This window comes from Theropithecus gelada, chromosome 8 (assembly GCF_003255815.1).
Source record: "Theropithecus gelada isolate Dixy chromosome 8, Tgel_1.0, whole genome shotgun sequence".
Lineage (NCBI taxonomy): Eukaryota > Metazoa > Chordata > Mammalia > Primates > Cercopithecidae > Theropithecus > Theropithecus gelada.
The window spans coordinates 40,616,738-40,642,056 of NC_037676.1; the positions used below are offsets into that span (position 1 = coordinate 40,616,738).

At 51.3% G+C, this 25,319-nt stretch overlaps 1 protein-coding gene across 9 annotated transcripts in view; it reads right to left on the bottom strand.

Moving 5' to 3' along the window:
- Positions 1-25,319, bottom strand: part of ANK1 (ankyrin 1) — a 251,009-nt gene that overhangs the window by 11,167 nt on the left and 214,523 nt on the right. For 5 of the 9 annotated variants that reach the window (XM_025394450.1, XM_025394453.1, XM_025394452.1 and 2 more), the window contains 4 exons: positions 24,221-24,352; positions 22,612-22,758; positions 10,463-11,021; positions 3,910-4,207 (listed from right to left, as the gene is read on the bottom strand). In XM_025394450.1, the coding sequence (XP_025250235.1) occupies positions 3,910-4,207; positions 10,463-11,021; positions 22,612-22,758; positions 24,221-24,352 (1,136 nt within the window). Of the gene's footprint in view, positions 1-412; positions 1,181-3,909; positions 4,208-10,462; positions 11,022-22,611; positions 22,759-24,220; positions 24,353-25,319 lie in introns of those variants that run through there. The other 4 variants (XM_025394457.1, XM_025394456.1, XM_025394455.1 and 1 more) reach the window with 2 other exon arrangements.

Below are 25,319 nucleotides of genomic sequence, written 5' to 3' on the forward strand. Positions count from 1 at the left end.
TTTACAGTGAGCCCAGGTTACAGTGAGCCATGACCATGCCACTGTACTCTGGCCTGGACTAAAGAGCAAGACTTCACCTCTAAAAACAAAAGAAAAAAGAGAAGAGAAGAGAGAGAAAAGAGAGAAAGAGGAAAGAAACAAAGAAGGAAACAGGACGAGCACAGCCTCCTGAGACCCAAAGCTGAGTGTTTAATGTCACTGTCACAACGCACTGGGCACCAGAGGGCAGGTTCTGGTGGGCGCCATACACACTCTGGCTCCCATACACAACCTCATCCCGGAGGGACCTCCTGGTCCTTTTCTTCCAGTGTCTCCCAACTCTGGGTCCGGAGCTCCCCACAGCAGTGTCCCCTCAGCCCTGGCCTCCGGCGCCCACACCGCCAGCCCCGCCAGCCTCCTGCCAGGCGGTTACCTTCAGGAAGACCCGCCGCCGGACCACCCTGGTGGAAATGGTCTCCTCGTCGTCACTGACGCCCTCGCTCTCCCCCAGCTCCTTGTCCAGCTCCTGGTGGATGTGCTTCAGCACGAAGCACAGGGACCCCCTGACAATGTGCATCACGTTCTGACAGCTGACCAGGAAGAAACTCAGCAGCACCAGTGTGACCAGGAGCTGGGTGACGAAAGTCCACATCCTCACCTCCTCACCAGCCCGGTCCTCCGGGGACCAGAGCAGCCAGGGGCCGGACCGCCACGGGGGGCCCGCCTCTCATTCTCCACTGGGACTCCTGAGTCCCCCAGGGACCCCTTGCATTCCCCCTCCCTATCTCTCTGGTTTGCTCTCTTCGTCTCTCACTGTTTCTCTCTCTCTGGGTAGGACACCGAATGGCCCTCTCGGCTGAAGCAGCCCAGCCCAAGTGCCCTTCTGCCCAGCAGCCAGTCTTTGCCCTGAGTGGCCCGGGTGACATCACGCTCCTACAATTTTAGCTCCCCAAACCAGCTGCTGGAGCTGTCCAACCGGGCTAGAAGGAAGCTGGCAGGTGCCCATGTCCTGAGCACTGAAAGCACAAGTGAAAGTCACTGTGTGAGTGACACCCACTGCTGCCTAACCCCGCCCTGCCCCGCCCTGTCCAGAGAGCTGGAAGTGGGGGCTCGGCCTCTCGCCTATCCTGCCCGTCCCCATGGGAACTAGAAAGAGTTCTGCCCACGGAAAGTTTCTTACTTTCAGAAAATAATATGGCCCGAGAAACCAGCTACTTGTGTGTCTCCTCGGGCTGCTACTGCAGTGATCTGAATAATGTTCCCCAGCATGGTAGGGATGAGACCAGCTAATACCCTGGACACTTGTCTGTTTCAAAAATTGCCCCAAAAGGGTGAGTGATGGGCTCGCGGACAGTCAAGTGAGCCCAGCAGGGTCCCAGCACAGGTGGTGGGGCCACCTGGAAGCCAGTCTGTAATTCTTATCAGCTCGCAGGCCCTTGCACCCTTCCTTTACGGGGCACAGCCTCCTGAAACTGAAGCGTGGAGCTGGTGTGTCTATTTAAGGCCTGTCCTTAAAGGCTCTTCCAGGGCTGGGCTATCAACACCCACTGAACAGGAACCACGCATATTAACTCGTGTTTACAGAGCTGATTCACAAATGCAGCCGCTGCAGCTCTGGCTGGAAAAAATTTCACTTTCTAGATCAGGTTGTTCCTCTCTGAGTGGCAATGCAGCATGGCAGAAAGAACACAGATCCGGGACACAGCAGACTGACCCCGCAACTCACCTACTGTGGGGTCTTGGGAAGGCTGGGTACCTTCTCTGTGCCTCAGTTTCCTTATCTGTGAAGCAGGGATTAAAGTGCTCTCCCCACTCCTCTCCCTCAAGGCTGCTGGGACAATCATGCCGCTTTTGAATGCTAACACTATGAATAATAATGGCAAATGCTTGTGATAGTGCATGGTTCTTTGTGGATTTCACGTTAATTCAGAGACACCTTACCACAAGCCTAACCAAGGAGGTTCTATCGTCTTCCCGTTTTACACAAAGGAAACAGAAGTAAAGTATTCTGCCTAGGTAGAGGAGTAAGTAAACGGAGGAGTCACATTCCAAATGCCTTTCACTCCACAACGCTCCTCATTTCAACAAGAAAGCATGGGGGAAAGTATGTGCAAAGAAGCCAGGCATGGGGAAACATCTGGTTTTGGCCCAGTCAAGAAGAGTCCAACTTCAGATATTTCCTCCTAAGTCCTCAGGGAAATCAGCTGGGTCACAGTCATTTCAGGCCACCTCCCAAGTCCCAAGTTACAAGCAATCTCTCTATCTCCCTGTCACTGTTTTCAGAGGTCCAGTGGAAATACTAATAAGCGGGTGCTTTGCAAACCATCAGTCACCTTCAAGGGTCTCCTTATCAGCCCTTGGGGCCTGTGAGACAGGCACCGGCAGCAGCCTGCCAGGCCCTCCTATCAGCGTCTCCAGTTCTGGGCTGGGCATGCTGGCCTTGCACGTGCATGCTGGACGTGAGGATGTAGGGCTTGGGAACTGAGGGATCTGACCCTCCTGGTCCCTGACATTGGTCCACTGTGTGACTCTGGAGAAAGCCCTTGGCTCCTCTGGTCCGCAGTGCCCTCGTTTATAATTGAGGGGGTTGGATGTGTGATCTAGAAGGCCCTTCTAGCTCCCCTCACCAAAGGCTGACTGCAGAGAGGCAGTGGGAAAAAGTGCTGTAGGCGTCTTTCTCTTTCCCCAGGGATTCAGGAGAAGAGACCCAGTTAAGATCATGTGTGCTCTGGGAGCAGGAGAACTAGGTGCCCAGGAGGGCCTGATGGAAGAAATGCACGGGCCACCTGTGGTGAGGAGTGCACACAGGTGCTGGCCCCGCCTGGGGCACATACTTGGCAGGGGAGCATTCTAAATAAAACCTGACTGAATTCCTAGCAGTTCTATGGCCGGCAGCTCAGGGTCTTCCTTCCAGAGCCACCCTAGTCCTGGAGTCTGAGGTTCAGGTAGAAAAGAAGGGAGAGAAGGAAAGAAAGAGAGGAAGGAGAGGAGGAAGCACCATGCCTGGATGAGGCCTGGAAACAGGAAGAGACAGAACATGTCGTTCATGTACACACTAAACACGCACATGTGGAGAACAGCGGTGCATGTTTTATAAGAACACAAATGGAAAAGATACCCATTAATATGATGGCCAGGATGTGCTTCCAAATAATAGGTCAGCAGGAGAAAGTGGGGGTGCAGATGAAACAAGATTGGCCACAAGTAGATCATCATGGAGCCTGGGAATGGGGAGGGGGGAATGAATCAAACAAAATGAAGTTCAGCAAACTCAAAGGGAGTCCAGAGAAGTCGAAGAAAGGAGGGAGGGCCAGGAGAGGGAGGGCCGGGAGAGGGAGAGGCCTGGGAAATCAGGAGCAGGAGAGGAGACCTCTCTATCCCAGGGCCCCTCTTCTACTTGGTGACCGCCATCCAGAGTCCACCTGAATAGCCACAGAATTCCAGAGCCAAGTAACTTCGGCGACATTCCAGTCACTCCCTCCTTTACCAATGAGGACCCTGAGGTGCTGGAAAGAGAGCACCTTGGGCACATCACACAGGACACCGTAGGAGGAGAGTAAGCCTGACGCCCAGTGCTGGGTTCCTAGCCCTTTCTAAAACGAGACGGAACAAGAAAACCAACAAAAGCCACAACTTTGGAGTCAGCCAGACCTAGCTCAGAGCCCACTTCTGAAACTGTGGTCTTGAGCAAGTTGCTCAGCCACTCTGATCAGCAGCTGCCCAACGGGTACAGGCGCCTTAGCAGGATCCGGGACGCAGAAAGGCGGGCCTTACCCTTGACTTCTAGAGAAAGGGAAGCACCACCACAAGTGTTAAAGGAAGGAGATATGCTTAACTCAGGGCTTGAGTGTCTGAGAGGCAGCCCTGGAGTCCCGGTCCCTTCCACTGCTGGGAAGGAATAGCAGCATGCAGCTCCCCTCAGGCTCTCACCTGCACCACCTGGGTGAAGGTGTTCCTGGCCTCCTGCACCTGCTCTCCTTGACCTTGCTGCCTCTGGTCCCTATCGGCCTGGGAACTCTCAGCCTCGGGCTGTTCTGTCCGCGTGTGCTCGCTTACAGACACCAGGACGCTCTCGGACTCCTGAGATCCACTGGGCTCTAGCTCTTCGGTCGTGGTGCTCGTTCTCTGGAATAAGTGTGGGTCTTGCGTGACCTCCTCTCGCCAGGAACCTTGTGCAGCATCTTGCAGGTATGAGACAATGGAGCCGTCTGGATCCCAGTCCTGCAGTCTGGGGTCCAGGGGAGGCAGCAGATGGCCAGCCGGGGAGAGAGAAAGGACACCTGGTCACCCATCAGTCTCACTCCTTTTAGACACTCTCCCCCTCCAGAGCTCTGGCTCATCAAGGACACGGACTGTCCTCTCATCCCCCCCAAAGGTCAGGAGCACGTGAGCACACTGCCCACCTCACTGCTGTGGTTCAGAGGGGTACACGTGGCTCATCTAATGCTATCCAGGTGGAAAGGCCACTGGTCCCTCGCTGTGGGTGAACGGCTCGCCCTTGGGGCTCCCAGGGCACTTGGCTCACCCTAATGGTCCAAACACTGGGGCCTCCACTCTCATCCCACATCCTCAAACTCTGCCACCACCTCCTTCTGCTCTCTGGGCCCTTCCCATTCAGCAGTCCTCATCTGACAAGGTGGTCATTCTCTCCCCCTCGAGACACATTCTCCTATGGCTCCTGGAAGGTGCTGGCCTGGTGTCCCCCCTTCCTCTCTGGCCACTGTTGCTCCGTGTCCTCTGCTGATTCCTCATAACTTTCTGACTTCTGAACATTGGAGCGCCCTAGGATTCAGTTCTCAGACCTCACCATTGTCCACATCCGCTTCCTAAGCAAGCTTGTTCATCCCATGGTTCCAAAGCCCATCTCTACACTCAGCGTGCCTGGATGTGTGTCTCCAGCTCAGCTCTCCTCCTCGAACTACAGCTGTGTGCATCCCGCTGCCTCCTCCACATCTCTACTTTGTTGTTTTCTGAGACAGTGCTTCACTCTGTCTCCCAGGCTGGAGTGCAGTGGTACAATCACAGCTCACTGCAGCTCTGCACTCCTGGGCTCAAGCCATCCTCCCGCCTCAGCCACTTGAGCAGCTGGGGCTGCAGGCACATGCCACCACGTCCAGCTATTTAAAAAATTTTGTAGAGATGGGTCTGGCTCACAGGTCTACTTTGGATCTCTACTCAGCATCTCCAGGACAGTGAGATCCAATCCACACTCAGAATCTTCTCCCCTAGCGTGTCCCACCCCATCCCTGCTGCCATCCCAGGTATCTTCATCCTTGCAGCGGGCAGGTCGAGGACATCACTGCCCTCCTTGACCCCCCTCTTCCTCTCTTACCCCACATTGTATTTGCCAGCAGATACTTCGGAAATATGTCCTGCACCCACCCACCTCTCAGCACGGCCACCGCTGCCGTTCCAGCCCATAAGCCCACGGCCCTTTCCTCCCGACGCACCTCCTGCTTCTCTGCCAGGTTGCGCCAGCCTCCTCTCAAGGCAGGTGCAGCTTACCCTGCTCACCCTCCCCTCCCTAGCTTCATGGGCTTGGTTACTCTGTTAGGGCACGTGCCAGGCACGGTCTCCTTCACAGGGCTAGGCCTTCTATGGGGCATCCTCCCTGAGATGTCCTCACGCTCACCCTCAATTCCTTGAAGTCTCTCAGCTGGCACTCATGCAGGCCTCCCCTGGCCGCCCATCTGTAATTCCAGCCGGCCGCCTTTCCACACACACTCCTACCTCCTGTTCTCCTTCTCTGCTTGATTTTTCTTTTTAGCACATATTATCTAGAATTTCTGTTTTAATGACTTCTAATTTTATTTACTTTATCTTGTTTCTTATTAGTTTCCCTGCTAGAACCACGCTTCTTGTAGGTAGAGACTTTTTTCTGTTCCATTTGATGCCGGCACCCAGGCACTCTTTATAGGTGCCTGGCACACAGTAGGGACTCAATAAATATTGTTGAGTGAGTGGATGAAATTCATCTGTCCCCATTAGAAGGCTGACCAAGGTCACAGCGCCAGGAAGTGACACAATAGGCCTAGAGCCCAGGCGTTCATGTCCCCAGTTAGCAATGCTGGGTAATACAGGGGCCAGCATTCAGCCCCTGCAGGTGCTCAATAAATGCTTGTTGAAGGAACGGCCGTCCCAGGAAGGTGCCTCTCTCCCGGGAAGGCCACTATTTCACTTCACACCGGCTTAAGCTCCATCTGTTCAATCCTCCCCATGAATCCAAGGATTTGTGTAGGGAAAAAAATTGAATCTTTGCTGTCTCAACTTCCAAACTACTTCCTTTCCCTTCCTGTTAGGGCATTGGGGCTACGCTGAACGGATCCTGTGGAATGACCCTACCAGCCTGGGCCTCAGGGTGGGACTGAAGGGTCACACAGGTGGGGAAAGGACACAATAATAGCTTTCCTTTACCTGGCCAGTCCTGAGCTCCTTGGGGTGGGGGCCTGGAACAGCTGCCTGGGGGCACAAGAACCGTGTCCTTTCTTTAGGGAAAACTTAGCAAGCCAGGTGACCTGAAGGAAAGGGGATTCCTCTGTCATCTGCTTCCTGTGCTAGCCCAGGAGGACAACGTGAGCCCCACCTCATGTCTGTCTCATCTCTTTCTGTAACCGCAAGGGCCTGGCTTGCCTTGGCATCCTTCCCTGCACTCAGCAGAGGGGCGTAGTGTAGGCCCTGGCCCAGATGGGATGATGAGAGCTCCAAGGTGAGCCTGCCCTCGGCTGCAGACTCGCAGTGTCTGGGAAATGCACCTCCTTCTCCTGACCTGCCGACGCTGCTTTTCTGCTGCAGCACGGGGGGTGGGGGGTCTTCTCAGCCCAGGAAGCTTGGGGAGGAGAGACCCACTGCTCTACAGCTGAAAGCTCTGTCCTGCCCCAGATAAGCCCACCAGCTCCTCCTTCAAAGGGGATAAGTGGGGAGGGCGCCATTCTCAGCTCCATCACATGCAGGCTGTGTGACTGCACACAAATAACTTCCCTGGGTACTGGTGCTTCTAAATATGGTCTTCAACTAAATATGGCCTTCAACCGGAAGCACGCAGAGGGAGAGGAGCTCAGAACACCAGCTCCAGCAGCGCACTGACCCATAGTCTCCCAGCCTCATCATTGCTCTCCTGTATGAGCCCTCTGTGTGCCCTCACGTCCCTAAGCAAGCCCTCCCCATGCCCCAGTGTTCCTCAAAGAGCCCTCTCCGTGTCCTAATATCCCTAAGTGAGCCCTCCCGGCGCCCTGATGTCCCTAAGTGGGCCCTCCAAGCCCCTGATGTCCCTAAGTGAGCCCTCCTAGTACTGTTATGTCCCTAAGTGAGCTCTTCTGGTGCCCTGATGTCCCTAAGTGAGCCCTCCCAGCTCCCTAATGTCCCTAAGTGAGCACTTCCAGTGCCCTAATGTCCCTAAGTGAGCCCTCCCAGCAGCCTAATGTCCCTAAGTGAGCCCTCTGGGTGCCCTAATGTTCCTAAATGAGCCCTCCCATCGCCCTAATGTCCCGAAGTGGGCCCTCCCGGCCCCCTAATGTCCCCAAGTGAGCCGTCCTGGTGCCCTAATGTCCCTAAGTGAGCCCTTTCCATGCACTAATGGCTCTAAGTGAGCAATCCAGGCACCCTAATGTCCGTAAGTGAGCTCTCCCAGTACCTCAATGTCCTAAGTGAGCCCTTCCAGTGCCTCAATGCCCTAAGTGAGCCCTCCTGGCACCCTACTGTCCCTAGGTGAGCCCTCCCAGCTCCCTAATGACCCTAAGTGAGCTCTCCCCACGCTCTAATGTCCATAAGTGAGTCCTCCCGGTGCCCTAACATCCCTAAGTGAGCCCTCCCAACACCCTAATGATCCTAAGTGAGTCCTCCTGGTGCCCTAATGTTCCTAAGTGAGTCCTCCCCATGCTCTAATGTCCCTAAGTGAGTCCTCCCGGTGCCTCAATGTCCTAAGTGAGCCCTCCTGGCACCCTACTGTCCCTAAGTGAGTCCTCCTAGCTCCCTAATGACCCTAAGTGAGCTCTCCCCACACTCTAATGTCCGTAAGTGAGTCCTCCCGGTGCCCTAACATCCCTAAGTGAGCCCTCCCGACACCCTAATGATCCTAAGTGAGTCCTCCCGACACCCTAATGATCCTGAGTCCTCCTGGTGCCCTAATGTCCCTAAGTGAGTCCTCCCCACACCCTATGTCCCTAAGTGAGCCCTCCCGACACCCTAATGATCCTAAGTGAGTCCTCTCGGTGCCCTAATGTCCCTAAGTGAGTCCTCTTGGTGCCCTAATGTCCCTAAGTGAGTTCTCCCCACACCCTATGTCCCTAAGTGAGTCATCCCAGTGCCCTAATGTCCCTAAGTGAGCCCTCCCCATGCTCTAATGTCCCTAAGTGAGCCCTCCTCATGCTCTAATGTCCCTAAGTGAGCCCTCCTGGCACCCTAATGTCCCTAAGTGAGCCCTCCCCATGCTTTAATGTCCCTAAGTGAGCCCTCCCCATGCCCTAATGCCCCTAAATGAGCCCTCCCAGTGTCCTAATGTCCCTAAGTGAGTTATCCCCATGCCCTATGTCCCTAAGTGGACCTAAGCGCACCCTTATGTCCCTGAGTGAGCCCTCCCAGTGCCCTAATGTCCCTGAATGAGCCGTCCTGGCACCCTAATGTTCCCAAGTGAGCCATCCTGGTGCCCTAATGTTCCTAAGTGAGCCTTCCTGGCACACTAATATCCCTAAGTGAGCAATCCAGGCACCCTAATGTCCGTAAGTGAGCTCTCCCAGTATCCCAATGTCCTAAGCGAGCCCTCCCAGTGCCTTGATGTCCTAAGTGAGCCCTCCTGGCACCCTACTGTCCCTAAGTGAGCCCTCCCGGCTCCCTAATGACCCTAAGTGAGCTCTCCCCACACTCTAATGTCCCTAAGTGAGCCCTCCCCATGCCCTAACATCCCTAAGTGAGCCCTCCCGACACCCTAATGATCCTAAGTGAGTCCTCCCGGTGCCCTAATGTCCCTAAGTGAGTCCTCCCCATGCTCTAATGTCCCTAAGTGAGTCCTCCCGGTGCCCTAATGTCCCTAAGTGAGCCCTCCCCACGCCCTAATGCCCCTAAATGAGCCCTCCCAGTGCCCTAATGTCCCTAAGTGAGTTATCCCCATGCCCTATGTCCCTAAGTGAGCCCTCCCAGCACCCTAATGTCCCTAAGTGAGCCCTCCCCGTGCCCTAATGTCCCTAAATGAGCCCTCCTGGTGCCCTAATGTCCCTAAGTGAGTTATCCCCATGCCCTATGTCCCTAAGTGAGCCCTCTCGGCACCCTTATGTCCCTGAGTGAGCCCTCCCAGTGCCCTAATGTCCCTAAATGAGCCCTCCTGGCACCCTAATATTCCTGAGTGAGCCCTCCCCATGCCCTAATGTCCCTGAATGAGCCCTCCCCACCCTCTAATGTCCCTAAGTGAGTTCTCCCAGTGCCCTCATGTCCCTGAGTGCTCCCAGCCCCCTAATGTCTCTATGTGAGCTCTCCCAGCATCCTAATGTCCCCAAGTGAGCTCTCCCAGTGCCCCGATGTCCTAAGTGAGCCCTCCCGGTGCCCTAATGTCCCTGAGTGAGCCCTCCTGGCACCCTAATGTCCCTGAGTGAGCCCTCCTGGTGCCCTAATGTCCAGAAATGAGCCCCCCAGTGCCCCAATGTCCCTAAGTGAGACCTCCTGTCACCCTAATATCCCTAAGTGAACCCTCCCAGTGCCCTAATGTACCAAAATGAGCCCTCCTGGCACGCTAATGTCCCTAAGTGAGCCCTCCCCACGCCATAATGTCCTTATGTGTGTTCTCCCAGTGCTCTCATGTCCCTAAGTGAGCACTCCCAGCCCCCTAATGTCTCTACGTGAGCTCTCCCAGCACCCTAATGTCCCTAAGTGAGCTCTCCCCGTGCCCTAATGTCCCCAAGTGAGCCCTCTCGGTGCCCCTAATATCCCTAAGTGAGCTCTTTCCGAGCCCTACTGTCCCCAAGTGAGCCCTCTCAGCAGCCTAATGTTCCGTAAGTGAGCCCTCCCAGCGCCCTAATGTTCCTAAGTGAGCCCTCCTGGCACCCTAAGGTCCGTAAGTGAGCCTTCCGGGTGCCCTAATGTCCCTAAGTTAGCCCTCTCAGCAGCCTAATGTCCCTAAGTGAGCCCTCCCAGCAGCCTAATGTCCTTAAGTGAGCCCTCCCAGCAGGCTAATGTCCCTAAGTGAGACCTCCAAGTGCCCTAATGTATGTAAGTGAGCTCTCCCGTCACCCTAATGTCCCAACGTGTGCTCTCTCAGTGCTCCTCGGGGTCTCTCCTGCTGGGCATACCTGGTGGGGTCTTGGGGAGGCACTGGCTTTTGCAGATGGCACCTACACTCCTATATATGGCGTCTGCCAGACTGAATGTATTTGCTCCTGTGCAATTAGAACCCAGGGTCAGGGTTGGCATCAACACCTCTGTCCTCACTGCCAGGCACAATCTTACCCAGGAGCCCAGAAGACAAAAAGGGACCCTGCTCCCGCAGTCAAGCTCTTACCTGTCCTGACTCCTCTCCGTCACCTGACTCACGGTGGGGGAGTATGTGACTCGGGCTTGCCCCCTCTGATGGCCTGAAACAAGAGACACTTCATTCTCTGAGTCCTGCCCTGCACCTGTCGCGTCATCCTGCCTCTTAGAACCTGGCAGCTTCTCTTCTGACCTCTGACCTTCCTCCTGTTCAAGCAAATCGATAAGGCCATTTGTGGCATCTGAATCCACTGTGTCGTCCTCCACAAGTTCCAGAGAGCCCAACTCGGGGCCCCGCGGTTCCTCTGAGAGTGCCCCCTCCAACTTCCACTCGTGACCTGTGGCGTCAGAGTCCTCGGCCTTGCTGCACTCCAGAGAGGAGTCCTCAGCAGTGACCAGGGAAGGTGTGAGGCCCGCGGACCACACCTGCATGTCAGACATCTCCAGCATGGTGTCATGCTCCGTGGCCGCCAAGGGGATGGCGTCTAGGACGGCCACCTCGTTCCAGTACTGGTCTGCACGTAGCGGAGAGGAAAGCGCACAGCCCAGGGAGGCAGGGGACAGCAGCTCGTCCTGCAGCGAGGAGTAACCTGGATGGGCAGACAGAGGGCAACATGCTCCAGCAGCGATTCCTGTCCCACGCATTCACATGCAGGTCAACGCACACGCGCACACACGCACACATGCAGGCACGGCCAGAGAGGTGCATGCACATTCAGGGTGGGTTGGGGGCTTTCCAAGCTCCAGGTCCAATGCTCAGGCCTTCTGGCTACTGCCTGGGCATCCAGGCAAGAGAAGCAAGGCTCTGAATTGGGTGGGGGCAGCCAGGGTGTGAGGCAGAGATGGGGGAGCTCCCTGCTGGATGGTGAAGAGGAGATTGGACTCTTTCTTATCCAGTTCAGAGCACTAGATAAAGAAGCCTTTATCCAAAGGACTTGTGCTCCAATCTGTCTCTGATCCCATGAGAGCTCCACTTCTCCATGGCTGGGCAGAAATAGATATAGCTCCTCTACTCAAAACTTCACTTTAGCTCAGTTCTTAGGTTCTCAGGGATGTACCTTAAAGGGAAGGAAAAGCCACCAGAACCAGGGGTAGTAACCAGGCTGCCCTTGAGGGGCCTACCAGGGTATACCAAACACCCACAGACCTCAATGTGGTGGTCACATAGGAAACAACCTTCTGGTGTGGCCAGGTGTCACCTTCCTCAAGTTGCTTATTGGTTCTAGAAACTCTGAATGATCTAAAGTGCCAGAGGGGAGGGCTCTTAGGGCTCAAAAGGGGCAAGGTCAGAAGGCACCAAGAGGCACCAGCTCTGCCCGCCCCAAAGCCCTGTGTCCAAGAGCCCTGAGCTGTTTGTCCCAGCTGCAGGTCAGCACTGACCTGGTGGGATGGGAGCCAGCTCGCTCATGCCCTGAGCGCATGACCCGTAGTCACCATGGCCTGCCCATCTGCCGTTCCCTGCTCCCTGGCTGGGATGGGAGTCCCTGCTGATGTTCTGGTTGGCTTTGGCACTGGCTCCCTGATGTTCAAAAGTGACCGTGACACTGAGTGAGTGGCATGCACGCACATGTGCATTTGTGGGGGCATCGGCGTTCCATCCGGGGCTTCTCAGCCCTCCTCTGGCTGGGAGCAAGGACCTCTGCTACAGGAGAAAGAGGTCTCTGATGTCCCTTCAGAGCAGGTGCCTCTGTGGGTGGGAGAAGGGAATAGAAGACAAGATTCTCCAATGGGCTTGGCCTGTCTAGGAAACCAGGAAACAAGTACGTGCTTACAGCAGCTGGAAAGCCCACGGAGCTGAAAGTGAACCCTGTGAATGGGCAGGGCTGCCCCTTGCATCTCTCTAGGGACCTTCCTGCCATCCAGAGATGTCCAGACAACCCCCAGCCTAGAGTTCAAACCTAGTTCAAATGCTCCATTCTGCCATTCAGTCCCTACCCCCACCTCTACTCACATCCAACTGCCCCCAGGCTGTGCTTTGATTCAAGCCAGGCGGGCTCCTTTCTTGCCCTCTTAACCCTCCGTTAAGGGCCTCAGCTCCTGATCACCTGCTCCCCTGCTTTTACATCACTAGCTCCATTTATTCTCATCCACTCACTGTTCAACCAAAACAAGAGAGGTCCCATTACATGCCAGGCACTGTGCTAGGGGATGACAAATCCCAAACACACATGAACACGAACACACACACACACTCACACACATACACACACTCACACACACTCTCACCCACACACTCACAGATGGGACAGCTTGTTTCATGGCATTTTCACAGCTTCCGCTCCTGTTGATCCCTCCCATCTCTGAGGCTGTCCTAGGGCCCTTGCTAAGGCTGTTCTCAGAAATGCAAACCCATGAGGACAGGGCTGATGTCTGCTTTCCTGTCCCCACCCTTTTCTACAACAGGATTGGGCCTCCACTAGCCCCATGACCACTGCAGAGCTCTCCAGGTGTGTGAGGACCCAGCAGCTGGAACAGAAAGACCTCAGGCACATTTAGTGAAACTGCAATTGCTAACATGTACCTGTGTGTTCAACGTGCCCGGAGCCGGGCTGTGTACTCGGCATGCATTCTCTTAATCCCCCCAGGAAAGTTTTCTTCCCTACAAGTCTACTTGGTTCCAGGTCCCAAATGAGCGGGGAGGAGGAGCCTGTGAAGGTGGGGTGGCTGGGAGCAGGGCTGCACAATGGCAGAGACTGAGGGAAACCCCTTTTACCTCTGGCCAAACTAGCAAGAACAAGGAGGAGGGAGTGGGAAAAAAGATGAAATGGGTCACATCTTACCATGAAATGAACTCCAAGTCACTGTACATGAAACTGTGACTTGAGGAATTATATAGCTGACCAGGGCTCTGGCCTTCAAACCCTTCATAGAAAGCCCTCCAGATATACAAAAGCAGGACATTTTGGGGTCAAGTGATGATTATTTTTCTTATTACTCTTGCGAGCATTTTTTAATTTACATCACATACTGAGCATTTTTGTTGTTGTTGTTTTTTGAAGCAGAGTCTTGCTCTGTTGCCCAGGCTGGAGCGCAGTAATGCAGTCTCAGCTCACTGTAACCTCTGCCTTCGGGTTCAAGTGATTCTCCTGCCTCAGCCTCTCCACTGGGAGTAGCTCGGATTACAGGTATGCACCATGACACCTGGCCAATTTTTGTATTTTTAGTAGAAACAGGGTTTCACCCTGTTAGCCAGGCTGGTCTCAAACTGCTGACCTCAAGTGATCTGCCTGCCTCAGCCTCTCAAAGTGCTGGGATTACAGGGTTCAGCCACTGCACCCGGCCATTGAGCATATTTTTAGTGCAAAACATATCTTACGTGTTATTTTTAATTGCCACAACAACCCTACAAGGAAAATAATGTGATTCCGACTTTATACATTAGGAAACTAGAGGTTTAGCAACTTGGGGAAGGTCACATAGCTAGTAAGTTTGGTCTTTTCCATAGACTTTGCCATTAATCTCTTTTAAAAATAGCTTTGTTGAGGTATGTTTGACATTCAATAAATGTGTATCTTTAAAAGGGGGTAAATTGATGCATTGTGAACATGTGTACCCCCATGAAGCCATCACCTCAAATAAGAAAATGGACATTTGTCACCCCAGAGAGGTCTTCTCAAGCTTCTTTGTAATCTCTCCCTCCCCTTTCCCCCTCCACCAACCCCCAAACCATTCCCAGGTGACCCTGATCTTCTTTTCGTCACTATACATCACTTTGCATTCCCCAGGATTTTACATAAATGGATTCATACAGTATGCACTCTCTCTTTTTTTTAAGCCTGGCTTCTTTCACTCAACACAGTCATTTGTGTTTCATCCATGCTGACGCATGTATCAATAATTTATTTCTGTTGTTAAGCCATAGTCCATTGGATGGATATATCACAGTTTGCAAATCTATTTACCTGCCAATGGACATTTGGGTTGCTTCCAGTTTGTGGCTATTACAAATAAAGTTGCTAGTCTGTATGAACATAATGCTTTCTTTCTCTTGGGTAAATAACTAGGAAAGGAATGACTTGACCGTACAGTAGGTATATGTTTAACTTTATAAGAAATGATCAAGTGGTTGTACCATTTTGCAGTCCCACCAGTGGTGTATGAGAGTTCCAATTCTCCCATATCCTCACCAACACTTTATATGGCCAGCCTTTTTAATTTTAACCATTCTTTTTGGTGTGTGGTGGTACCTCCTTATAGTTTTGATTTGTATTTCCCTAATGAGTAATGATGTTGAGCATATTTTCATATGCTTATTTGCCTTGTGTATATATTCTGGGTGAAAAGTCTGTTCGAATCTTTTGTTCAATCTAAAAACTGAGTTGTTTTCTTATTATTAAGTTTTGAGAGTTCTTTATATATTCCAATACTATAGCAGATGGTTATTTGCCAATATTTTCTCCCAGTCTGTATCTCGTCTTTTCATTTTCTTAACAGTGTATTTTGAAGAGCAGAAGTTTTGATTTTGATGAAGACCAATTTGTCAATTTGTTCTTTTATGGATTGTGCTTTTGGTGTTGTATCTGAGAAATCTTTGTCTTAACCAAGATCTTTAAGGTTTTTTTCTTACGTTTTCTTCTAGAAGTTTTGAGTTTTAGACATTACATTTAATCTATGACCCATTTAGAGTTGATTTTTGTATACAAGGTAATAATCCAAGTTCATGTTAGTTTATATTTTTTGCATAAATATTCATAAATGATATTGGTCTGCAGTTTTCTTGTTAATTGTCTTTCTTCCCAATATCAGGGTAATGCTGGCCTCATAAACTTAGCTGAGAAGTATTTTCTCATTTTCAATTTTCTAAACAAGTTGTTTCTTCCTTAAATGTTTGGTAGAATTCACCAGTGAAGCCATCTGGGCATGGACTTTTCTTTGTAGGAATGTTCCAAACCATACATTTAATGTCTTCCATTTATATGGGGCTATATCTATTTCTTCCTAAGTGAGCTTTGAGAGTTTGTGTCTTTCAAGGAATTTGTTGATTTTACCTGTTTTCCAATTTACTGACATAAAATTGTCACAGTATCCCTTTATTGTCCTTTTACTACCTGTAGATATTCTATAGGTAGTATATATTCCTTATTCCTGATATTGGTAATCTGCAGGTCTTCTCTTTTTTCATAATCAGTTTGGCTAGAGGTTCATCAATGTTATTGATCTTTTCAAATCACTAGCTTTTGGTTTCATTAAGTTTCTCCAAGTTTTTCTGCTTTTTCTGATTTCCACTCTAATCTTTATTATTTCCTTATTCTATGATTTTAGGTTTAATTTGCTCTTCTTTTTCTAATTTCTTAAGGTAGAAAACTCTTTACTTTGCTTTCATTTTTGAAGTTACGTGTGCTAGGTATAGAAGTCTAGGTTACTTTGGAGATATTGTTTCTTTCCTCTTTAAAGATGTGGCATACTTTAAAGATGCCATACCATGTTCTGGCTTGTGTTGTTCCTTTTTTTCTTTCTTTTTCCTTTTTTCTTTTCTTTTCTTTCTTTCTTTTTTTTTTTTTTTTTTTGAGACAGGTTTCACTCCTGTTATCCAAGCTGTAGTGCAATGGTGCAATCTTGGTTCACTGCAACCTCTGCCTCCTGGGCTCAAGCGATTCTCCTGCCTCAGCCTCCTGAGTAGCTAGAAGTACAGGCATGCACCACCATGCATGGCTAATGTTTGTATTTTTTGTAGAAATGGGGTTTCACCACGTTGCCCAGGCTGGTCTCGAACTCCTGAGCTCAAGTGGTCCACCCACCTTGACCTCCCAAAGTGCCAGGATTACAAGCATGAGCCACCATGCCCGTCCTTGGCTTGTGCTGTTTCTAATAAGAAATCTGATGTCAGTCTTATTTTGGTTCCCTTGTACATAACACATTTTTTCCCCCTCTGATTGCTTTTAAGATTTTTCTCTTTACCACTGGTTTTGACCAGTTTGCTAATAATGTGCCCTGATAGAGTTGCTCACATGTTTCCTGTGCATGGGGTTCATCAAACTTGTTGGATCTATGTCTTTATGATTTTTATCAAATTTGGCAAATTTTTGTCTATATTTCTTTTTTTTTCTTTTTCTTTTTTTTGTGGGGGGATGGTTGAGAACTCTGTTGCCCAGGCTGGAGTGCAGTAATGTAATCTCAGTTCACTGCAACCTCCACCTCTTGGGTTCAAGCAATTCTCCTGCCTTGGCCTCTCAAGTCGCTGGGACTACAGTCGTGCACCACCATGCCCAGCTAACTTTTGTATTTTTTTTTAGTGGAGACAAGGTTTCACTATGTTGGCCAGGCTGGTCTCGAACTTCTGACCACAAGTGATCCACCCACCTCGGCCTCCCAAAGTGCTGGGATTACAGGCATAAGCCACTGTGCCCAGCTTCGAATTTCTTACAATACTTTTTCTTCCTTCTTTTCTGTTGGGAATTGTAATTTCACATATTAGGTCACTTGAAATTTCCCCATAGCTCACTTTCTGTTTCTCCAAAACAGAAAGAAAAGAAAAATATTTAGAATTTCTCTTGCTATATTGTCAAGTTCACTAATATTTTCTTCTGCAGTGTCTAATGTCTAATCCTATCCAGTGTATTCATCCTACACATTATAGTTTCATCTCTAGAAGATTGGCTTGGGCCTTTAAAAAATATCTTCCATGTCTCTACTTAACTTTTTTTAAAAAAAATATCTGAAATATGGTTACAATCACTGGTTTACTATCTTTGCTAATTCTTTTTTTTTTTTTTGAGACAGAATCTCGCTTTTGTTGCCCAGGCTGGAATGCAATGGCACTATCTCGGCTCACTGCAACCTCTGCCTCCTGAGTTCAAGCGATTCTCCTGCCTCAGCCTCCTGAGTAGCTGGGATTACAGGTGCCCGTCACCTCACCCAGCTAATTTTTTTGTATTTTTAGTAGAGACAGGGTTTCACCGTGATGGCCAGGCTGGTCTTAAACTCTTGACCTCAGGTGATCCGCCCACCTCGGCCTCCCAAAGTGCTGAGCCACCACGCCCAGCCCTTTGTCTGCTAATTCTAACATATTTGTCAACTCTGGGTCAGTTTCAATGGGTTGATTTTTCTCCGCATTATGGATCCTGTTTTCCTGCCTTTTTGTGTGTCTGGTTACTCCTAATTGAATGCTGGACATTGCGAATTTTACCTTGTGGAGTGCTGGATGTTTTTGTATCCCTGTATGCTTGAGCTTTGTTCTGTTATGCAGCTAAGTTACTTGGAAGCAGTTTGATCCTTTTGCATTTTGCTTTCAAATTTTATTAGGAAGGACTGGAGCTTTGGGGGTTAATTTTTCCCTATTTCTCAGATGAGATCCTTCTTTGTCTCCTGAACAAAGGCTGTGAGAGATTAATTGGGAATAGCTGGCTAATACTCATCTGAAATTTGTGGGGGACCCTCTACAGGTCTCCAGAGTGTTCTATCTGTGCAACTGTCTCCTCTCTGGTGCTCTGTCTTGAGAACTCCAGCTGTCTTGGTCTCCTTGGACTTTCAAAACAGTAAACTAGACAGCTGTAGGACTCACTTCATTTATTTCCCATGCTTTGTGGATCAATGTCCTTTGTTATTTGATATTCAATGTCTTAAAAACTGTTGTTTCATATATTATGTCCATTTTTTTTGGTCTGCAGTAGTTTCAAGCAGGAGGGTATATCCAGTCCCTGTTACCCTGTCTTGGCCAGAAGTGGCACACATTGCATCTGACATGGCTCCTTGGATTTGGCTGGATGAACATTCCATCACACCTTGAAATTGGGATGAGACTTGAGAACTGGGAGAGGGCAGTTTTGTAGCCACAGAACACTTGAGGCTCATTCTTGGGTTCCTTTTGTGACTTTCCCACCTTGAGACTTCCACGGTATTCACTTTAATGGAACTTCACCCAAATAAAGATGTAAGGGGCCGGGTGCGGCAGCTCATGCCTGTAATCCCAGCACTTTGGGAGGCTGAGGTGGGTGGATCACCTGAGGTCAGGAGTTCGACGCCAGCCTGGCCAACATGGTTGGCCCCGTGTCTCTACTAAAAATATAAAAATTATCTGGCTATGGTGGCGGGCACCTGTAGTCTCAGCTACTCGAGAGGCTGAGGCAGGAGAATCGCTTGAACCCCGGAGGCAGAGGTTGTAGTGAGCCGAGATCGCACCATTGCACTCCAGCCTGGGCAACAAGAGTGAAACTCCATCTCAAAAAAAAAAAAAAAAAAAAAAGTATGGATACAGAGAGCACATGTACCACCTCTGCAGGAAGTCCCTGCTTGTCTTCACTCTGGGACTCCTTCCCTGGTAGCAGTATTTAGGGTGCATGCCCAGCTGCTCCCTCTCCCAGCCATGCAGGCTGAGATCCAACGCCGCAGGTAGCTAGCTGTACTCCTGGTGCTGGTGGGGATCACTACGAAGCTGGAGCAATATTCGCAGAAGCACAAGTGCATCCTTATGAGGAACATCTCACAGGTCTGGGGTGGACCAGACCATAGGCAGATCCACTGGATCCCCCAGGGTGAGTTCCAGAATGTCTGTCTCTCTGGTAGTCTCACGCAGCCCCACCACACCTGGGTCACCAGCCCCTCCCTCAGTCTAGAGACCTCCTCTTGGGGCTACATGTTGGAGAAGTCAGGTAAAAGGCAGCCAGCCACACATATCAGTTTGGGGCCGCATACGGTCAGGTGGTCCCTCCTCATTCAGGTCACTGCCCTGGTTCTGTGCTGACCCAGAGGTAATAATCGTCCTGCTAGCATAATGTCAGCAGCAAATGGGGCAAGGCAACAGGGGTCATCAGACAGCCTCGCCCCAGACAAGGCCACACTTCACTAGCCACAGTTGTGAAGAATTGAGGGAAATAAAACATGTTTTATTCCCAAGTAGACATTAGTTTGTGTCTGATTTATCAGGCCAAATGGAGCTCACATGGGTGTGAGATGACCATTTCTCCTCTCACAAGGGAAGTCTGTTTTATTTTCAGAAACATGCTATTTTATTTTGGCTCTATAGGCCATGCTTTTTTCATGTTTATTCCCAGGGCCTGGGCAGTTTTGTCCTGTGTGGGAGAAGCACACTGGCCTTTTGGCCTGAGTGCCTCTGCTCTGGCCAATTCAGGCACTGGTGGCGAGCAGAGCTATGGAGGGAGAGACAGCCTCAGGCTTCTAATTCCCGGACACCACCCACTTATGTCGCTCTCACAGAGCTGCCTATCACTGCCCAGAGTCCCAGGGCCTCAGAAGGAGGCTCAGACACGCAGAGGGACCAGGAAAAGCACAAAGGAGCCGAGGTCCGACTGTGGGCATCGGTGCAGTGGGCTGGGTGGGCACCAGGTTAGGCCATCACGAGCCCTGCCCAGGGGAGAGCAGAGAAGCTGCAGAGCCTGTAGTGCCCCCCCAACCCCTCAGACCTCTGACTGTCCTGCCATCTTCTCTCCAGACCACAAGGGCATCCAGATGAGGGCCAGACTTTCTGGGGCAGGGAGGAAGGCAGGAAAAATATAAAGACGCCAATTCTAGACCAAGCAGGGCATCGGTGCATCAGTCTGCTGGGGCCGGGGGAGGGTACATGGGGCACAGAGCTGGGTCTAACGGGGACTCGCCAAAGAGGCCATCGGGGGCTGCTGAGGCTGCACAGAGTAGCCAGGAAGCACAGAGCATTCGACTGTGACCATTTGAAATCAACTACTCGGGAGAGGGCTCCCTCAAAGACTGAAGTGCAGTCATGCCACTCTTTGGCCAGAACCCTCTGGTGGCTTTCCAGCTCACTCCACATCAAACCCAATGTCCTCATGACAGTCTATGGGTGGGCTCCGTGCCACCCCTTCAGCCCCCACGCCTGCCCTCTCTCCCGCTGTCCCTTTGCCTCCGCCTCCAGCCCCATCCTGTGAACACATCAGGAAAGCCCTCTTCACACTCCCTGCCCTGAAATCTTCCTCCTCAGCGCCAACGCATGGCTCCCACCTCATCTCCGGCAAGTGCTCCAACGCCACCCACTTCCCTTTCACCATGAGTTCCCCAAGCCCCGACTCTGGTCTGTTTCTCCTGCACCATGTGCGGTAACTGCTGGTGCGTGATACAGTCCCCCGCGTGGTTCTCCTCATAGGAGGGAAAAGTTCCACGAAGGCAGATTTTTGTTTTGTTTTGTTTTGTTTTGTCTGGTTGAGAACAGGTATCTCTCTCCTGCCTAGCACAGTGCCTGGCGTGCGGTTGATGCTTGAAAAATATTTGCCAAATGGGCTGACCCCCTGAAGCAGAGCGCTTTCAGCAGACATGGAGTACACAGGCCCAGTCCCACACAGGGACTGAGAACCACTCGGGCAAGAATGCCTCAAAGCCTGGCAGAGGCCAGGGGTCTGTGGCCCGGGGAGATGCTCACAGATGCCCAGGTCTGTAACTGAATATTCACACTCAAGCGGTTCTGGTGGCCCATAGTCCTGTAGGTGCTTAATCAGGGCACAGGAAATCAAAAGCGTGCCCCTCTGACTTGACCGAAAGTATGCACTGGATGTTAAAGAAGCCTCCACACACGGGAAGGCAGAGGAGCTTTGTCACCAGAATTTCCCCAGGTTTGTGACCTCCCTCAACTGCCCTTGGCCCACTGAGCTCCTGTAAAGCTCCAGCCAGGTCCCCTGAGGGGAGGCTGGAATCCCCAAGGGGGTGGACCCAGGGAGAGGGCTGGGCACACGCAGCAGGCAGCACCACACAGCAACACCCGTGCACACACATGCACACATGAGAACACACACACGCACACACACGCACATGCATGCACACACGCGCACACACATATGCACACACACACAGGCGCACACACATGTACGCCTAGGACACAGCCATGAGATGCGTGGGGAGACAGGGCTGGGGGCCATGACATGCATGTGGACATGGCCGGCTCTGTGCCTGCCGAAATGGGGACAGTGGAGACAGTGGAGACAGGCAGCACGATAGCGGGGGTGCACAGAGGTCAACATGAGGTTAGAGGCAGAAGAGAGGGGTTGGGACGTGATCAGCAGACGGGCCCTGCTTCCAGGGTGCGAAATGGCACACTTCAGGAGTCACAGGATGTGGGGTAGGGAACAGGGAGGGCTCAGGGAGCACAGGGTCCCCTGGCAGGGGCTCCATACCCAGGCCCACCTGGGACTTGCCCTCGGCCGCGTCCCCCAACTGTGTACCCAGTCACAGGTGCCCACCCTCAGTCTGGGCGTGGCGGGGATGGCCCTTAAGACGAAGAGCTTGAGGAGCATACACATCACCATGCAGGCATCCGGGGTGACGGGTCAGCCACCTAAGGATGCCATGTCACAGACATGGAAATTTTGTTTCAAGGTCTGTAAGGAATTTTAGGGATCCAATCCAACTTGCTGATTTTACAGAAGGGGAGAGGGCTCAGTCATGCAGGGAGCTGGCAGGAAGGAAGGGCCTAGAACCCAGACCTCCTGGCCGGAGAGTGGGGCCTCGCCGTTTATGTGCCCGCTGGCCAGAGAGGGGGTGGGCGAGGAAGGGGTTGTGAGGGGCCCTGGCCCAGGAGTGACAGGAGCTTGGGGGCAGAGGTCACAGACTCCTGTACATCCTCTCCTTGGGCTGGATCTCATGGGGTACCCCTGCCATGCTGAGTCACATCAACAAAGAATGAGGGGAAGGAGATGAGATGATAGAAAAGGGAGAGAGGAAAAAGCAGAGAGACCCAGCTCCAGGAAGAGCAAACTGCTCAGTCCCTAGAAGTGGCTGCAGCAGGATTTGTAAAACATCGTCCAGTTAAACTGTGCTAGACCTTGGGCCAGGAATGGCCCTCTGCTTCCCAACCACTGACTGTTTTACAGACGGGGACACTGACACCCCAAAGAGGGCCCACGCCTTGCAAAGAGCTACTGGAAAGTATGCAGCTGTTTAGGGGCAATGTCTAGCTGGCTGCCTCTGACTCAGCTTTTTCTCATACACCAGGCCCTCTGGGGATGCAGTTGCTGATGGCAAGGGCCTGGAGGCCATTCTGCAGGGCTGCAGAGGCACAATCGGCAGGCGATGCCCACCTGTACAGGAGCAGCCATCTCTCTCTCCTTCACCTCTGCTTCCCCCCGAAAGGAGGAACTCATTGCTGACAAACCAGCCCTCCCACCAGTGGGAGGCAGAGCGGGCTTTGAGGGATGAAGTATTATGAGAAGGGGTTATTGGTGCTGATGCCTGAAGGGCAGGGCCCCGGCTCAGCCCCCACCTGGTCCAGGTGACACTCACCATTCATCTGGGAGGGTGACAGCGAGTAGTCGCGGTCCGTGTGCCGCCTGTCTGGCTTCAAGTTGCGGCTCTGTCGGCCAGAACCCTCCAGCATGTTCACGATCTCGCCACGGTCGATGCTCTGCAGGGCTGTGCACAGATTTTCCACTGTGGGCGCAGAAGAGAGATATGCGTTACTCCAGGCCAGCGAGCAAGGATCACATGGGCTCAGAAAATGGGGTCAGGACGAAGATGGAGAAGGGAGATAATTTTTTTCAGAAGGTGGAGGTACCCTCTTTTCTTAGAATCAAAACAAACTTCCTTTTGGGAGAATACTTTTTATACTTCAACAGATCTTTTCCAAATGCTAACAGTGGGCAGTTATTTTATTTACTGGCCTGTTACCAAAAAAACAGTAAATTATTTTATTTATTGGTCTCACTCTGTCACCCAGGCGGGAGTGCAGTGGGGCAATCTTGGTTCACTGTCCATCTCCCAGGTTCAAGCAATTCTCGTGTCTCAGCCTCCTGAGTAGCTCAGATTACAGGTGCATGCCACCTCACCCAGCTAATTTTTGTACTTTTAGTAGAGACAGGGTTTTGCCGTGTTGGCCAGGCTGGTCTCGAACTCCTGACTTCAAGTGATCTGCCTGTCTTGGCCTCCCAAAGTGCTGGGATTATAGGCGTGAGCCACCGCGCCCACCACAGTGGCCAATTTAAAAGTCTAGAAAGACTGTTTTTTATTTTTATTTTTATTTTTGTAATCTAAGAGGAGTACTACAAGAAAATAAGGATTAGAATGATTAGATTCTGTCCTTTTGAAATTCTTGGTCCTTGCCAGATGATTTGAGATGCAAATGTAAACACTCAATTTCTACTTAGTGGTTTTGAGTCTGGGAATCTGGTTGAGGAGGAGCTGAAAAGAGAACGAGGCAAAGTTCCCTCCAGGTTGGAGGAAGCTCCTGGGAGAATGAGAACTGGTTCAGACTGGGGTCCAGCTTACCCAGACTGTGTCCTGAGAGGACAATACTCATTTGCTTGGGAAATTCAACAGGAAGACCTCAAAGATGAGTCATACACCCTGCACACACATTGTCATCTAGGAGTCCTGATACAATTTTTATTTTATGTTTTTTAGAGTCAGGGTTTTGCTTGTTGCCCAGGCTGGAGTGCAGCAGTGCAACTGTAGCTCACTGAAGCCTTGACCTCCCAGGCTCAAGTGATCCTCCTGCCTCAGCCTCCAGAGTATTTGGGACTACAGGTGTGTGCCACCACACCCAGCTAATTTTTAAAGGGTTATGTTACATAGTCTGCTCTCAAACTCCTGTGCTCAAGCAGTCCTCCCACCTTGGCCTCCCAAAGTGTGGGGACTACAGGTGGGAGCCACTGTGCCAGGCTTTGCAATTTTTATCTTATTCCAAGGATATTAGAAAGGCTGAGGCCAAGCTTCTCTGATCATGCCTTCCGGCAGGACTGCCTGGAGACCTCCTGATGCGAGAGGCGCATGCGTGTGTATGAGAGAGACAGACAGACTGACTCCAGAGGCCAGTGTCATGAATGGAATTTGAAGAAAGAACAGTTGGGTGAGGAGGAGGTCCTAGGACAGGCTTCCTCAGCGGGACGGTACTGACTGTCTGTGTTTTGGCCTTCACGGATGACCCAGAGGTTCAGCAAGGCCACGCTCTGCTCCAATAGGGAGTTGGGATTTTCCACTCGGATCCTGTTGATGTCTTCCACACTGAACTGCAGCTCCCGGGCCAACTCTGCAAGCAAAGAAACAACGGCAAATGTGAGCCATGCAGGGGGCCTCCGGCACACAGGCTGGGTGGGCACTGGGGCGTGAGGGCACGCAGTGTGGAGCACAGGGAGCTCTGAGGCAGCCTCCCTGAGGATTTGGTCTTCCTTCTTATCAAGAAGTTCCTTATGAAATGCCAGCACCTATACCTTTATATCTCCAGAAAATGGAAGAATGGGAGGGGTGCTTGATAAATAGGTCCTGAATGAATGAATGAATGAATGAATGATTAAATGTCCTTTCTTCCTTTCATAACTTCCAATATGAGATGACATGACCTTTCAGCAAGGTCAGCAACTTCTGCAAGGTCACAGAGTCAGTGAGTCCCTGAGCCAGGAGGGAGCCGCACCTGCCAATTCTCACCCCAGCGCTGCCTTGGCCACACCAGGACACCACGCCCTGCTGCCGAGAACCAGTGAGAACAGAAATGGACTCCTGAGCTTATGCTTCTTCAGGGAGAGGTGTTATTTACATTTAAAATGAAAATACAAGTTCCCATCTAAATGCAAGGCAATAATGCAGACTGTTAGCCAAAATCCCCCATTATTTTTATTGTTATTTCTTTAGAAGGAAAATAGCATTCGAGTCTAATTTCAAGGATGAAGAAGACTGGGGAGAAAGTGATGGTGAGAATCAGAACACGCACACACAACACAAACGTGCACACACTCACAACACATATGCGCGCACACACGCATGCACATACACGCCCCCTGAGCAGCCAGCAGTCATGGTTTAAAGAAGGAGCCATGTCTGGACTTCTGTCTTTCCACAAGTTATTGCCAAAAGGTTTCTAAGTATGTCTAAAGTCTTCTTTAGTGAATGAAGTGAAGTGAAGTGAATGAAGGGAGTCTACTCATATAAAGGCTAACAAAAAATAAGGAGGGGGAGGGGAAGCCATCTTCTCAGCGTCAACAAGCATTGAGCGCTGGGCT